The sequence below is a fragment of the Crinia signifera genome, chromosome 2, assembly GCF_055691185.1.
Source record: "Crinia signifera chromosome 2, ASM5569118v1, whole genome shotgun sequence".
NCBI lineage: Eukaryota > Metazoa > Chordata > Amphibia > Anura > Myobatrachidae > Crinia > Crinia signifera.
Genome location: NC_139218.1, coordinates 398,306,877 through 398,321,316, shown reverse-complemented (window position 1 = coordinate 398,321,316; position 14,440 = coordinate 398,306,877). Strand labels below are relative to the sequence as shown.

Here is a 14,440-nt window from a genome sequence, read left to right as displayed (position 1 = left end):
TACCAATGGGCTTAAGGCAGACAAAGATTTTTTTGTTAATAATCTCTTCTTTACAGTTGCTCACAAGGTTGCCAGCTGTGCTGAAAACACTGGAGGGTGTGCTGCTTAAGGTAAGCACAGAGAGTTTGTGTAATGGTCTGTGGATAGTGTTTTTTTCCCCTTTCAGTAGTCAATTGGACTCACTGACATGCTCATTTATATACTGTCATTATAATAATTCTCCAACATTCTATCAATAGTTACTGTGTAAGATGTAGTCATAGTAGAGTTGTCATAAATGTTGGCAAATTCTTTGAGACCTGACATCCTCATCACCAGTGGCTTTCTTTGTTAGGCTCATAAAAAAATAAAGCAGCATATGCAGGAGAAACTCAAGGAGGAGACATCATTGTGTTATGTGCCTCTAGAGTGTCACATCTGAGGGGTAACTCTTGTCTTGGGGCAGTATTCAATGGAAATATTCTCCGTGCACGGCGAGCATTTTTTTTTGCTCGCCGTGCACTCTCCGTGTTCCGGAGGGCTCGCTGCCACTCCTGCTCCCACTATTCAACGTTTTTAAGACTCGCCGCCACTCGCGGCGAGTCTTAACCCCTGCAGCGGACGAGCGTCCGCGGCAGGGAGCTGTCAGGGAGCCGGGGGACGTAGCAGCCAAGAGAGATTAAAGTCTCTCTTGGCTGCTGCAGGGGATATGGGGTGGGGAGCAGGGCTCCCCTGGACCCAGGCAGCACAGGCTGCCCCCCCTATAGCCAGCGGGGGACCCAGTATTCACTGTACCTGAACGTGCTTCGGGTGCAGTGAATATATGAATATCTAATGAGCGGCTCGAGCGCTCCGGCCCCCTGCTGGCTGCACTGTGTAAAAAAATAAATAAATAAATAAATGTAAAAAAATATTTTTTTAAAAATTAAATATATATTCATGTGCTATAGGCACATGAATAAAAATAACATGGCCCTTCACAGAAAAAAAAACCTGATTTTTTTACACCAAAATTAAAAAAAACACCCTTTTAGTTTAAAAGTTCACATTCCTGCTCTCCATCAAAAGATGGAGAATTTCTACACGGAGAGAGACGGCGAGAATCACTTAGAAAGACGGAGAATATTTCACATTGAATAGGGTGGCTCGCCTTTGGAGAAAAAAAACCTCTCTCCACCGCGTGAAAAGCACAAACTCTCCAGAAATCACAGCGAATTTTTCTCATTGAATACTGCCCTTGGGCTGGAGGGAAACAAAAGCTGGGTTCTTTGTTCAACTTAGACCACATAAATGGAGACCTTTGATATATGAAGGTGGAGCAGGAGGCCTAAAGGCGTGTGTCACGATCCGAGCTGTCAGACAGACTTTCCTACCGGCTAAGTGCCTCCGCAGGTTCAGCTTGCGGTCCAGACGTCATCTCTGCCGGCGTCCTGTCTCCCAGTGACAGTCCCCAGTGCACGGCAATCCACCTGTCCGCCGCCATTGCTCCCAGTATCCAGCATGGTGTGCACAAACACACTTTCCCGCCATAGCAGACATGGGGGCTGCCATGTTCTTTCCAGTCACATGTCTGTGCTGTCCAATCCTGTTGGTTCTGATCTCCCTGTCATACTTCCTCGGCCAATCCTGGCCACCCAGTGGGGATAAGTATGCTGGGAGCTCTCAGAACCATTGCTAGTGCTTCAGTTGTCTCCAGTGTATGGTCAGCTGTCCTTGTCTCCGTGCAAGTGTATTTCTCTGCTGGTGTTGTCTTCCATGCTGCAGTGTATTCCAGGTTATTCCATCTCCTGTGAAGTCCAGGTTATTCCATTCAGCCCAGCGACCAAGCCTAGCTCCGGGACTCTGGCCCTCCGATGCTCCAGCATCATCCACCATCGATGTTCCCACATCATCATCGTTAGTCCGATATTCCGGATCTCCAGTCCAGCTTCCGTCCGTCATTCCGGACCCACAGTCAAGCTCCAGCTTCCCGTCCGTCATTCCGGACCCACAGCTTCCATATCCGATATCCGGATCCGATGTTTCACCATCGATACCATTCATCACATCTGTAAAGTATTGCAATCTGCATGAACTGTCATTATTCCTACATACTTTACTGCCTGTACCGTTACAACCTTCTGCATAATAAATCTGGTTGTATTTTACCTTTGACTGCTTATTGGCTCTGGGTGCACTGTCGCGCAGTCCATGCGCAAGGGTCCTCTCCAACCTCCCCGGTTCAGGTACCGGTCCAGGTCCCCACCAGAGGTCTCAGTCTTGTCGACTAAGCCCCCTGGTGTGACAGCGTGATTGTGAGGAGTTCAGGAACTTGGATGGAACGGACGGGGAACTAGAACCAGAAGGGAACAGTTTATTGATATGAAAAATACAATACTGGAGATTCTGATTAGTTATGCTAATCCACAAATGTGTTCTTACCCCAACACATCAATTGTTCCCTGACATTAGCATGTTATAAAACTATTCACATTGAAGTCTCAGCCTCCGAGTTTAAACTTTCTCGGGATTAAAGCCAACATTCAGTTGTCCAGGAAATGGTTGCCTTGGTAGAAAGTAGCACAGACATAGGGAGATTATATAAGGAAATAGTGCCCTGTTTTGAATAGTGCCATGTAATGCAAGTCTCTGTTTTCTTGTGTGCTCCTGAGTGTATGTACTTTCTTAGGTGCTGTAGAACTCTTTTGGCGCCATATAAATAAAGGAAGCCACCATTTTAAGCATTATAGAGTCACACTTAAAATGGTGGTCACAGCTTACGTTCTTAGCACAGCTAGGAAAGATATATAATACAGTAAGTGATTATATTGGCAGATGTCTACAAGTTAGTAGGTGCATACCAAATGTAAACAAGGAGATTAGTCTACACTTTCAATCCGGAGTAGTTTTTATTGAATATGATAGGATACATATGGTAAAAGACAAACAGCAGTCAATAAAATAAGATATCAATTTCTCCTAGGCTAAGTACTGTACAGCCATACAGCACTTTGTTGCTCCAATAGCACAGTGAGCTACTTTTGCAAATGCAGATATTTTTTATGTAGTTATGTAAATATGGGTTGGGATCATTTGGTCTATTGCATTATGGTCGAAAGTCATTAGGTCGAATCCATTAGGTCGACATGCTAAAAGGTCGACATGACTCTAGGTCGACATGGGAAAAGGTCGACATGAATCTAGGTCGAAAGGTCATTAGTTCGACAGGTCATTAGTTCGACAAGGTCATTAGTTCGACATTGTCTATGTCGACATTCACAAGGTCGACATGGGGTTTTTCACTGTTTTTTTACCTGAATGTCAACACAGTCGACATGGACACAGTTTAAAGTGCACTGCATCCCCTCGCATCGCTCGCTGCGCTCGCAATGCGTCGGGCACGGTGCCTCGCTACGCTCGGCACACTATTTTATTCTCCCACCACGCCCTAGTGGATGGTAGGGCATGAAATACCGCCTGTCGGCACATGTTGGCTCAAAAAACAGTGAAAAACTCCATGTCGACCTTGTGAATGTCGACATAGACAATGTCGAACTAATGACCTTGTCGAACTAATGACCTTGTCGAACTAATGACCTGTCGAACTAATGACCTTTCGAACTAGAATCATGTCGACCTTTTCCCATGTCGACCTAGAGTAATGTCGACCTTTTAGCATGTCGACCTAATGGATTCGACCTAATGACTGTCGACCATAATGCAGTAGACCAAATGACCGCATCCCGTAAATATTCCTGCACCTGATGTCTAGACAGTCTGACCTTTAAGTTTCATGTATATTATTTACTCGTGATGCTATTTACACAAATGAGTCATGTTAAATAACAAAAAGGTGACTAGCGCTCAGGCTATAACTTGATAACGGAGATGATATCTAGTGTGGTACAGCTTGCGTGTAAAGCAGGGTTATAAATAACAACAGTGTGCCAGTATAATGAAAGCAAAGGTGTTTATTGTCATTTAGTAAAAAATGACATCCAATGGTGGGGGTGGTGAGGGATGGGAGCCCGCTATAGGAGGGGTGTGGGGGGCTGGTGGTGGCTGCAAGAGCCAGAGTCCAGAGTCTTACAGTAAAAAGTAAAAAGTCACACAAGCACACTCCGTTTCACCTCCTGCGGTGAACACAGTCTGTGTGCTGGGTGGAGATGGATGCTGTGGAGATATTAGTGCACAGAGAAATCGTTTGGCTGAAGATGGTAGGTCACAGTCTTATCATAGGGTCATGATAAGTGTCCAGGTGTCGCTCAGGTTAAAGAGCGTCCTCTCTGCTGGCCAAGCGGTGCACCTAACACTTACCTGATACCGCTGATGTCCTCAATCCTTCCGTCCCTCGCCGCTTCGCCGCTGAGTGGACTGTATCCTGCTGGTGTCTGCACAGCCGTGCAGATCACCAGTGAGTAACCGCGTCGCTTCAACAGAGACAGAAGCACTTCCGGGTCCCGCTGGCTGGCGTTCGCCGGGTGCTCCTGATCTCTGGAGTAACTCGGGCTGCACTCCCAGAGGGGAGGAGGCTTGTTGTAGATGGCTGTGTATGAGGTGCTGTCCAACGCGTTTCAACCCCGCTGGGGTCTTTTTCAAGGATAAGTGAGCTGCTTTGCTGAAGTGTTTTTATGAGGGTTTGTTCGTGGGATACGCCCCTTGGAGGCGGGCGTCCATTGGGTGTTGTTGCTGTCCATCTGATGACAAGTGCTGATGAGCGGAGTTCATTGGTGCATGTGACTGCAGAGCATCAGGTGTGTGGATGCACCAGTAATCTGTATACAATCAGATTCATTAAGTGCTTTCAGGTGTGCTGGCTTATGGAAAAGGTCAACATATATTATGTAGACCTTGTGCCCATGTTAGTACGCTGAGAGTCAGATGCTGCATGATGTGTGGCAGTCTAGTGGCTCTACATGGAATCTCAAGTTCAGGAAGTGGTCGACATGGTGTGTGTCGACCTTATGTGTGTGTTGATGACGGAATGGGCTGGAAATGGGGGTACTGCTTGAAAGTGAACATGGGGGCTGGTGGGCAAATTGTGGGTGTTTACTGTTTAACCCTTGCTTGTGTATGTGCCGGGAGGAGCCAATCATCTCAAATGCTGGTCACCCAGTGGCAAACGCAGGATTTTCAGAAGGGGGTTTCCAGAGGGGCGGAGCAAAGCACGAAGATGGACACTTAGGTGACCCAGTATATGCCGGGTTAGTTAAAGTATTATAGATAGACCAAATGTATATAAATAATAATAATAAAAAAAATATATATATACATGCATATACATACATACATACAGGGGCGTCAACAGCAGTGTAGACCCCTGGGCATAGCAATGTATTGGGGCACCTACCGAACCTCAAGCAGTAGGGGTGGGGAAATCTTTGATGTCCTGCGAGTGGTAGGGGGTATCATATCAACCGCTCAGCATGTAGGGCCTGGATCAGTAATTTCCACTAATTACCCCTTTACTGTACAGATGATGGGAGATGGGGTGGGAGAAGGGGGCATTGGGCTGAATTAATGGGCCCTTATACATAACTTCCAGGGTGGTAGAGGATGTTTAATACGCAGAGGAGGGATGTACTGTATAGTATAGTGGAGTGGGCTCATTATTCATAATTTTCTGGTGGGAGGACAACTTGCTTGACTGCAGATATCTCCAGTTCCCAGAAATAGATTTCTTAGATTTAAATGGAATTAAAAACTAGAGAATCCCACCTACCAAATGGTATTGGGGACTATGGGATCAGAGTTAAGGAGGCAGAGCAATCTGCCCACGAGGCTATAATACTACATACCAAGTGTGTGGAGCTGGAGCAGTAACCAGCTGCTGGAAGGCTGATATCTCTGGTTCTGGGAACAGTAAAGACAAGCTACTAGTGTCCCTCAAAGGGGAAGAGTCTTAGCTTATGGAATATTCCCTCAGAAAAACTCTAAGTCAGAGAGAACCTGAAATATCTGACTGGGAATAACAATTAACAGGCTTGGATGGGGACCACTCCTTTGAAGTCAGATATCTCCGGTTTCCAAGGGCCGATTTTTACAATTCTTGTACCCATGGAAAGAGGGGACCCTCAGCTTTCAGATGAGGGCTCTTAGACTCCTGGGGGGGTTTCTGGGTACTCAGAAACCCCCCCTGCGTGCGCTACTGTCACCATATGTCATGTGGGTTATTTCTTGAGTGGCATTTATTTGGATATTGCACCTAGGTTGAAGTCTATGTTTAAGCCATTGGGTTTGAGAGTATTGAGTTGGTAGATCCAGAACATCTCTCTTTTATCCAGGGTGGCCGTGAAGTCCCCTCCCCTCCAATTTCTTTTGGGGGCCTCAATAGCTGTAAATTGCAGTCCTTTGGGGTCAAAGTTGTGTCTGTCTTTGAAGTGTGAGGACACTGTTGTTATTTATAACCCTGCTTTACACGCAAGCTGTACCACACTAGATATCATCTCCGTTATCAAGTTATAGCCTGAGCGCTAGTCACCTTCTTGTTATTTAACTTACCCTGGGTTTGGACATACCAGACTTAGCAGCCGGAAACCGAGGTAGAGCGCCCACTCTCACTCTCCTGTTCAACAAATGAGTCATGCACAATAATACATAGTTAAGAGGCAGCACGTACTGTAGCGATTAACCATAAAACCACATATCAACAGTTTACTTGTAACAATTTTTTACATTTCAAATATTTCTAGTGTTCCCGCTAGGCTGTTTTAGCGGGGTGCTGTGCCCTGCCCGTTTTTTAAAGGGCAAAATGCGCCCTGCCCCTCTAGCAGCACCCCGCTAAAACAGCCTGGTGCCTGCCCGACTCCTTGCATGGGGAAGCCCAGCGCCACCTTAGACGGCGATGCCCGGCGCTTCCCCGGCATCAAGACACCTTCCCACTGTGGTGACAGCATCTTCGGCGTGGCCGGGCCCGCCCACTTTAGTGACGCCGGCGGCCCGGCCCGCCCACTTTAGTGACATCGGCGGCCCGGTCCGCCCACTTTAGTGGCGTCGGCGGTCCGGGACCACCCACAAGTGTGCCGTCGGCTGCCCCGGCCCACCCCCCGGCGCCCTGCCCAGCACAATTTGAACACTATATTTCTTTACAATTTGGGGGAGACAGCAACTTTTTCTATAACAGCGGATGTCATTGGAAGGTGAGGTAAAGCAATGGTGCATTCTGTTAAATATGGAATTAGAAACTGGACCTAAAATGTTGTTACATTTAATATGTTATGGAGAATTTCCCCAGATATTAATAAAGACATAAGCACCAAAATGTAATACAATGGCAGAGAAAGAGCAATGTATTCTTTTTCAACCACAAGATGTTAAATGTAGTCAGCACTTTTCCTGCATTACGTTATGTTTCTCCAATACCAGAGGTCTCCCCTGGGGGCCCACACTCCGTTCTCAGGTGTATAATATAAATACAGCGCTCAGGTGTATACTATAAATACAGGTTCCGGGCACAGGAACAGAACGGAGACACTGCCTGTGGAAGAAGTCCCCAGAATATGATCGTGTAAGGTATCTTATGTCTGTAGGTAATGGCTTGGAGTGTAGTCCTCCTGTCTCTCCCCCTGGCATCCACAGTATAATGTACAAGGACTGTGGTCTCTATAGAAATGGGCCTGGTCAGAATATTGTAGATCATTATATACAGAATAATAGTCTCTGTCTCTATTGCTCTAAGGACAGTCACTAAACATCAGATTCTGCAACCCGCTTATTCCCAATCTGTGGCATTTCTCCCCCCAGTGACAGCCATCACAGCTGCCGCCTGCCGGCATTGCAGAGCCAGCACGGGGCTGTGATGGCTGAACTCTACAGCTTGTGCCGGGACTGGCTGGTGTGCAGGCTGCAAAGAAGGAGACAGGACCCAGCCGCAGCTAGTGTGGGAGAGGGGGCAGGTGGGTTATACTACTTTCTGCCTGTCCATCGCCTGCTGTCCGCCTGACCGCCCTTAACCTGCTGTCCGCTTAGAGGATTGAAAATGTGCAGGTTTGGGGAGCATTTTTTTTTAAAATAAGTTAATGTTTACATGTTAATTTTATGGGAGCACCATGAGCCATAAAGGGGTGACGGAGAGGTGCAATGGTTAAGGGGAGATGGAGAGGTGCAGTATTGACAGAGGGGAAGAGCGGTGCAGGGGTGGGGACAGAGATATGCAGGGTGGAGATGGAGAGGTGCAGGGTGGGGATGGAGAGGAGCAATTGTTAAGGGGGGACAGAGAGGTGCAGCAGTGATGGGAGGATGGAGAGGTCTAGGGGTGGGGATGGAGAGGTGCAGTGGTGACAGGGGGACAGAGAGGTGCAGGGGTGGGGACAGAGAGATGCAGGGTGGGGACGGAGAGGTGCAGTGGTGACAAGGGGACAATGAGGTGCAATGGTTAAGAGGGGACTGTGAAGTGCAGGGGGGACACGGGACAGAGATATGCAACGGTGATGGAAGGATGGAGAGGTGACAGGTGGACGGAGAGGTGCAATGGTGACAAGGGGACAGAGAGGTGTAGTGGTGATGTAAGGACGGAGAGGTGCAGGGGTGGGTACAGAGAGATTCAAGGGTGAATTTAACATGGGCTTCTATGGAGCTGCACAGAGCCAATCAGGCATGGAGCTCCCCAGGATCATGCTCCTTATTGGTTGAGGGAAGAGCCGGTCACTGACATCACCAAGATTCCCTCATTCTCGAAGAGGAGCTGCAAGTATCAACACACTTGTGTCTCCTCAGTCCGCTGGAGCCGGGGATGCTACATGGACGGAAGAGGACACAATCTACACCTGAGGAAGGGTGAGTAGGATTTTTATTCACAGGTAGCCCTATGGATTCATACAGATAGTGGTAGATGCTCAAATTAGTTCAGTAATACCAGTCAGGTGCATGCAAGGGAGGGGTTAATAATACTGAATAAGTTAAACAAGACATTGGTTCCCCCAGCACACTGAATGGTATTAGTAACCAATCTTGAACACTACATGATAATAGAATTCAGAGATATTGGTTACATATAGCCCTATGGATTCTACTGGAGAAGAGGACAGGCCTACGGTGGATTCTGTAGGTGAGTATGTCCTGTATGTGTGTGGTGTGTATTACAGTTATACTTTATTACAGTGTGTGTGTGTTTTACTGCGCCCGTTTGTTTACAAGAACCAGTGGGCTCATTAATGCCCTGCCATACGAGCGAGACTTGCTGGGACTTGTTGTTCTGCAACTGAACCTAATACTTTCTTCTATTTTTTACACTTTTTACTGGTAACAGCCCACCACCCACAGCATGGCATGGACCCCCCCTTAATTGGGGGGGGGGGGGGCACTACCCCAGGGACCTGGCCCGGGCTGACTGAATATTTACATACACCTTAAAAAAGATTAATAAATGCTATATTCATTGATTCATAAAATGCATCAGCATCCACCTTAATTGGACAATTATATTAGTAATGTCCTTCTGGGCAACTCAGACCTATTTAGAAACAATTGTAGCTTCCCTTGTATTTTGTATACACTTCAGATGAATATGAAAGTATATAGCAAAGTTAGTGCAACAGAACTTATTAAATTTAATCATACAAAAAAGTTGCGCCTGATTATACCTTTAATAGGTATATACTATTTGATAATGATTTAGCCAGCGGACCTTATGTAAAAAGTTAGAGAATATATAGGGATTGGTGGGATTCCTATTGCGCAATAAAGCTAAAAGGTACAGTGAGGGCTAGGAGGGAACACCAAACCTCCAAGGTGAGGAAATTAGAAAAAAGATGTATGCCCTCCACCGTAGATTAGCGCTATATAAAAAATATAACTTCCCTGTTTGCAGGCCCGTATCTGGATTCCGTCTCACATGTATTTGATGGTCGAGTATGAAAGACAAAAACAGAAAGAGAGTTCCGCCCTCGTATAGTACTGTTGATTTACAGGCACGCTTATAAACAATACAGGGTATACCACAAAATTCTTAATGATGAATATAATAGTCGGGGGATGTCCCCTTTCTAACCACTCACACTGAACGGGAATGTTAGAGTATTTCACAAGATAGCCAAAACACGATCTCTGTATTCTGTATGGATATTTGAATAAAGGCGGGTATCCCCCCTTACTATGTACTCACACTTAGTTGATTTAATAAAAGCGTGTCTGATGATCTTTCTCCTGTATAGTGAAGCCAAGACAAACTCCAAGCTGGTAAAAAATATATTGGATCCTTTATTCAAAAAATATTAAAAAGCAGGCTGTGTTGCTCATCTCGGGCTAGCTGACACCACAGAGGTCAAAGGATTTATTCCACGGGGCCCCGTGTGTAGTCCCTCTGGTGTGAGTCAGGTCGTCCAAATGAGTTCAGCTGTTGCTTATCCAAGTCACTGCCAACACGTTTCGATCTCTATTTGAGATCTTTTACACGGGATCGTCTGTAAATTTCCCCTGTCATAACAGAAAGTGAAAACTATTTTTGCAGGGACACTGATCTGTTTCAAACTTGCTGGGTGTGGAGAGAGTTAGCTGTGAAGACAGAGATTGGAGGTAGGAGCAGATAGGGACTGGGGGTGGAGTGGAGAGTCTGTGGGCTAAAAACGGTCACAGCTCAAAGTGAAAGTACATTACAGAAGACGTCATTTTCATGGGCTTCTAACTAGTATTCTATAAAACAGATGCAAGTTTAAGTTTCATTTTGTCTCAAGTAAATATATAACTGTATATAATGTATTATGAGATTGTTTTGTCTTCTCATCTACAGTATATTCCTTTTTTCCCAGGCGTGTCACAGAGAGGATCGTCCAGACCAATCAATGGCCAATTACTCTACCGAATTTTACTTTGTGCTCATTGGCTTTCCGAGCGTGCCACCGCGGTTCCACGTACTGGTCTCCTTAGCAATGTTCATGGTCTACTGCTCAGCGCTGGTAGCTAACGGAATTGTCATCTCCCTGATACTTCTACACAGCCACTTGCACCAGCCCATGTACATAGTAATCTGCAACCTGGCTTTGTCCGACCTCCTCTTTGACACCATTACATTGCCCAAAATCATCGCCAGGTATTGGTCCGAGGCTGGAGAACTGTCCTCTCTGAGCTGCTTCTTGCAGCTATTTTGCGTTCATTGGCTGGGTACTATGGATTCCTTCATCCTTCTGCTGATGGCCGGCGACCGTTACGTCGCCATCTGTAAACCGCTGAGATATTCCTCCGTCATCACCCACAAAGTAACCCTAGCTATGTGTTTCTTCTCTTGGTTCCTGGCCGCCATTGTTGCATTGATTAACCCTTTGATGATTGCAAAACTTCCTTTTTATGGACAGAATGATGTCATCAGCTGCTTCTGCTCCGCGTCATCCCTCCTGCGCCTGGCGCAAGCGGACGTTACGCGGACCAGAAGAGCTATACTAGTGGCGGCACTGTGCGTCCTGCTCATCCCGCTGTTTTTCATCATATTGTCTTACATCATCATCATCAATACCGTCCACTTCTCCGGCGCCGCCGATAGCTGGCGTAAGGCGCTTTACACGTGTACCACGCAACTATTGGTAATTAGCTTATACTTCGGCCCACGAGTGTCTGTGTACATCACCAATTATGCCCAAGTGACCTTTAACCCTGATGTGAACGTCCTGATCCTCTGCCTGTACTCGTACTTCCCGCACATGGCCAATCCCATCATATACTGTCTCCGGACCGGGGAGATCAAAAGCACCATGAGAAATGTTTTTAAAAGGAGGGTTGATTTTGTGGCATAAGGAGGATGGAGCAGAATTAGGACACATGTGACACACTCCAGAGGCAGCCACCAAATGCTCACTGTCTGTCACTCATACTATGGCCACGCCCACACTGCAGCCGCCATATGGAATTATCAGAAAGAATGGGCACAGTGCTGCGCAGCGCAGATGCAGGCGGACTAAAGTTACATTATTCAAGCTGTTAGTTAGGCTGCTCTGGCACCTGATAACCCTGTAATATATTGTGTCTACAATATCTCGCCTAACACTATATATTCTCTCCATGTAACCAATGCTATTGTCCAAATGTCCAAGTGTCTTACATACAGCAAGGTGTGCCCTTCATCATACACACCTAAGGGGATACATACAGATTACCGGGGGTCCAATCACAGAGACAGAGGCACAGGGGGCCCAGCCAACAGCTCACACAGCACTGCCCATGCCCCTATAGTGAGTCCCAAATGTTGGGATGAATGCCTAACCAACAGAGGCATAGCGAGGGTGGCACTGCTGGATTTCCAGGAGCTGCGGAAGAGAGAGAGGGTGCGCCAGCGGGCCCCTCTCCTCCGCTGCACTGATGCTGCCTGTCCATGGCAGCCTCACCAAAAATGGGTGCCACCTTGGAGGAGACAGACACTAGAGGTCCTCCTGGACCTCTAGTGTCTGTCAGAGCAGTGCAGCGCTACCCGGAAGTGCGGATTCTGGGTGTGCTGACATGCTGTTAATAGGGAACCCCTGGGCAACAAGCATGTAAGCCTCCCCTCCATGACAATGAGCATGTAAGTCCCCTTGGCAATGAGCATGCAACCCCCTGGCAATGAGCATATAACCCCCCCCCCATGGCAATGAGCATGTAACTCCCCTCTGGCAATGGGCATGCAAACCCCCGCATGGCAACAAGCATGGAACTACATGCAATGAGCATGTAGCTAAAAATATTTCTGTAATTAATGTATGGGGTAGAAGCCCATACATTAATTACATACATTAGAAGCCCATACATTATGGGGTTACTGTGGGGCATCATTTGTAAAGGCCATTTATGTGTGTAGGCCGTAAAATGGTGTCAGCAGCATAACTGTATGTGGCATAATATGTAATAGATATTATGGTGTATGGCATATTGTGTAGTGGGAATTACGGTATGTGTGGCATATTGTGTAGTGGGCATTACAGTATGTGTGTCATATTGTGTAGTGGGCATTACGGTGCGTGGCATAATGTGGTGTGTTGCATAATGTATAGGGGGCAATACTAAAGTATAAGAAGAAAAAAAGGGGGGGGGGGGGTGCCGAAACATTACCATGCTCCAGGCACCATGTAACCTCACTACTCCTCTGCTAACTCTCCTCGAATATACTCACCGATCAGGATGTTGACGCAGTTTTGGTGCCGGCCTTATGAAGGCAGTCTGGATATTGAACCTGACCGCCAGGATGCTGACCTACCTAATACCCAGGGCAGTAGAAAGCCGGGCTTGGCCCAGGTACATTTCAAGGGGTGTGGCCATTCTCACCTACCTGGCACCACTGCAGCTCAGCACACAGCAGCAAGTGCTTAAGAAGAGCTGTAGCAGCTGCTAATGCCAGGTAATGGGGGCCACACTGGGCCCCTCCATCAAACCTGGGCCCAGCCCCCTCCCCCTTCTCTCGGCACCACCGCCATATTCAATGTACTCCTGAATTATCCATGCTGTGTAATGCTGTTAAATGTATCTTCAATATGGTGTTAACATTCCTCCCATCATTTGTGGAAGTGGAGGCAAACAAGCGCACCCGAAATTAGGGGGTGTCAGGGGGCATGGCCTATGTCCACAGCTCAGAATTTTACTAATTGTCCTCCAATTGGCCTAAAATACATTTAGCTGATAACAAAATAATGCGAGAAGGGTTTGAAAACACCCCCTTTCCCAATGTTTTAGCAAAAATATTTGTAATAAATACTGTATCCTTGGAAGTGTGTCTACAATATTTGTGAATTTGGTTATCAAACAAGTGTTTAAGTATTACAAATAATTAAAGATTAAGACACATTTTGTTATCTTTTAAGACTTAAGTCTAACCTTCTATTACCGTACGTACTGTATAGGGTGGCCAATCCCGGGATCGGCGGGATCCAGGGATTTAGCCCTCAAAACACCGGGATTGGAGATTCCAATCCCGGGATTTCGGGATTAGACTGCGCATGCCCGGCTTTTCCCATACCCGGCAGCACTGCGCAGCGTGACCTCTCAGCGTGACATCAGAGGTCACGCTGCTCAGGCAGGCAGAGCTCACGCCCGCCCACCTAGCCTGCAACCTCGCAGTCCCGCTCCCCGCCCCCCCCCCCCCCCCACGGCTCCCGGCAGTATCAAGCCGCACTCCCGCCCGCCCACCTAGCCTGCAACCTCGCAGTCCCGCTCCCCGCCCCCCCCACCCCACCGCTCCCGGCAGTATGAAGCTGCCCACCCACCAACCCAGCAACCCGGCCGCAAAAGTAAGTAAATGCGGGGCGGCCAGGGCTGTTTTTTTATTAGGAAAGCCACTCCCAGGATCCGGGAATCCCGGGATTGAGCATTTTTCAATCCCGAATCCCGGGATTGAAAAAATGCCCCGGGATTGGCTTCCCTAGTACTGTAGTCTTGGTTCAGAATCCTATGCAGAACGCATTGATGTATTGTGAATCCTACTGGCCGGCTTTGCAAACTAGGTTTCAGGGTGATTATAGTCTGTACTAGAATGCAGCGAACAAAATGTGAGGGGTGTGACCTACTTGACCAAAAGGGGCGTGTCTAG

General features: G+C 47.3%; 1 protein-coding gene across 1 annotated transcript; it reads left to right on the top strand.

Annotated features, from left to right (window-relative positions):
• Positions 1 to 4,124: 4,124 nt before the first annotated feature.
• On the top strand, positions 4,125 to 11,681 carry LOC146058623 (olfactory receptor 1-like). The gene is made up of 2 exons (XM_083170897.1): positions 4,125 to 4,175; positions 10,704 to 11,681. The coding sequence occupies exons 1-2, from the start codon at positions 4,125 to 4,127 to the stop codon at positions 11,679 to 11,681; spliced, it is 1,029 nt and encodes a 342-aa protein (XP_083027023.1).
• The last annotated feature ends 2,759 nt before the right edge of the window (positions 11,682 to 14,440 follow it).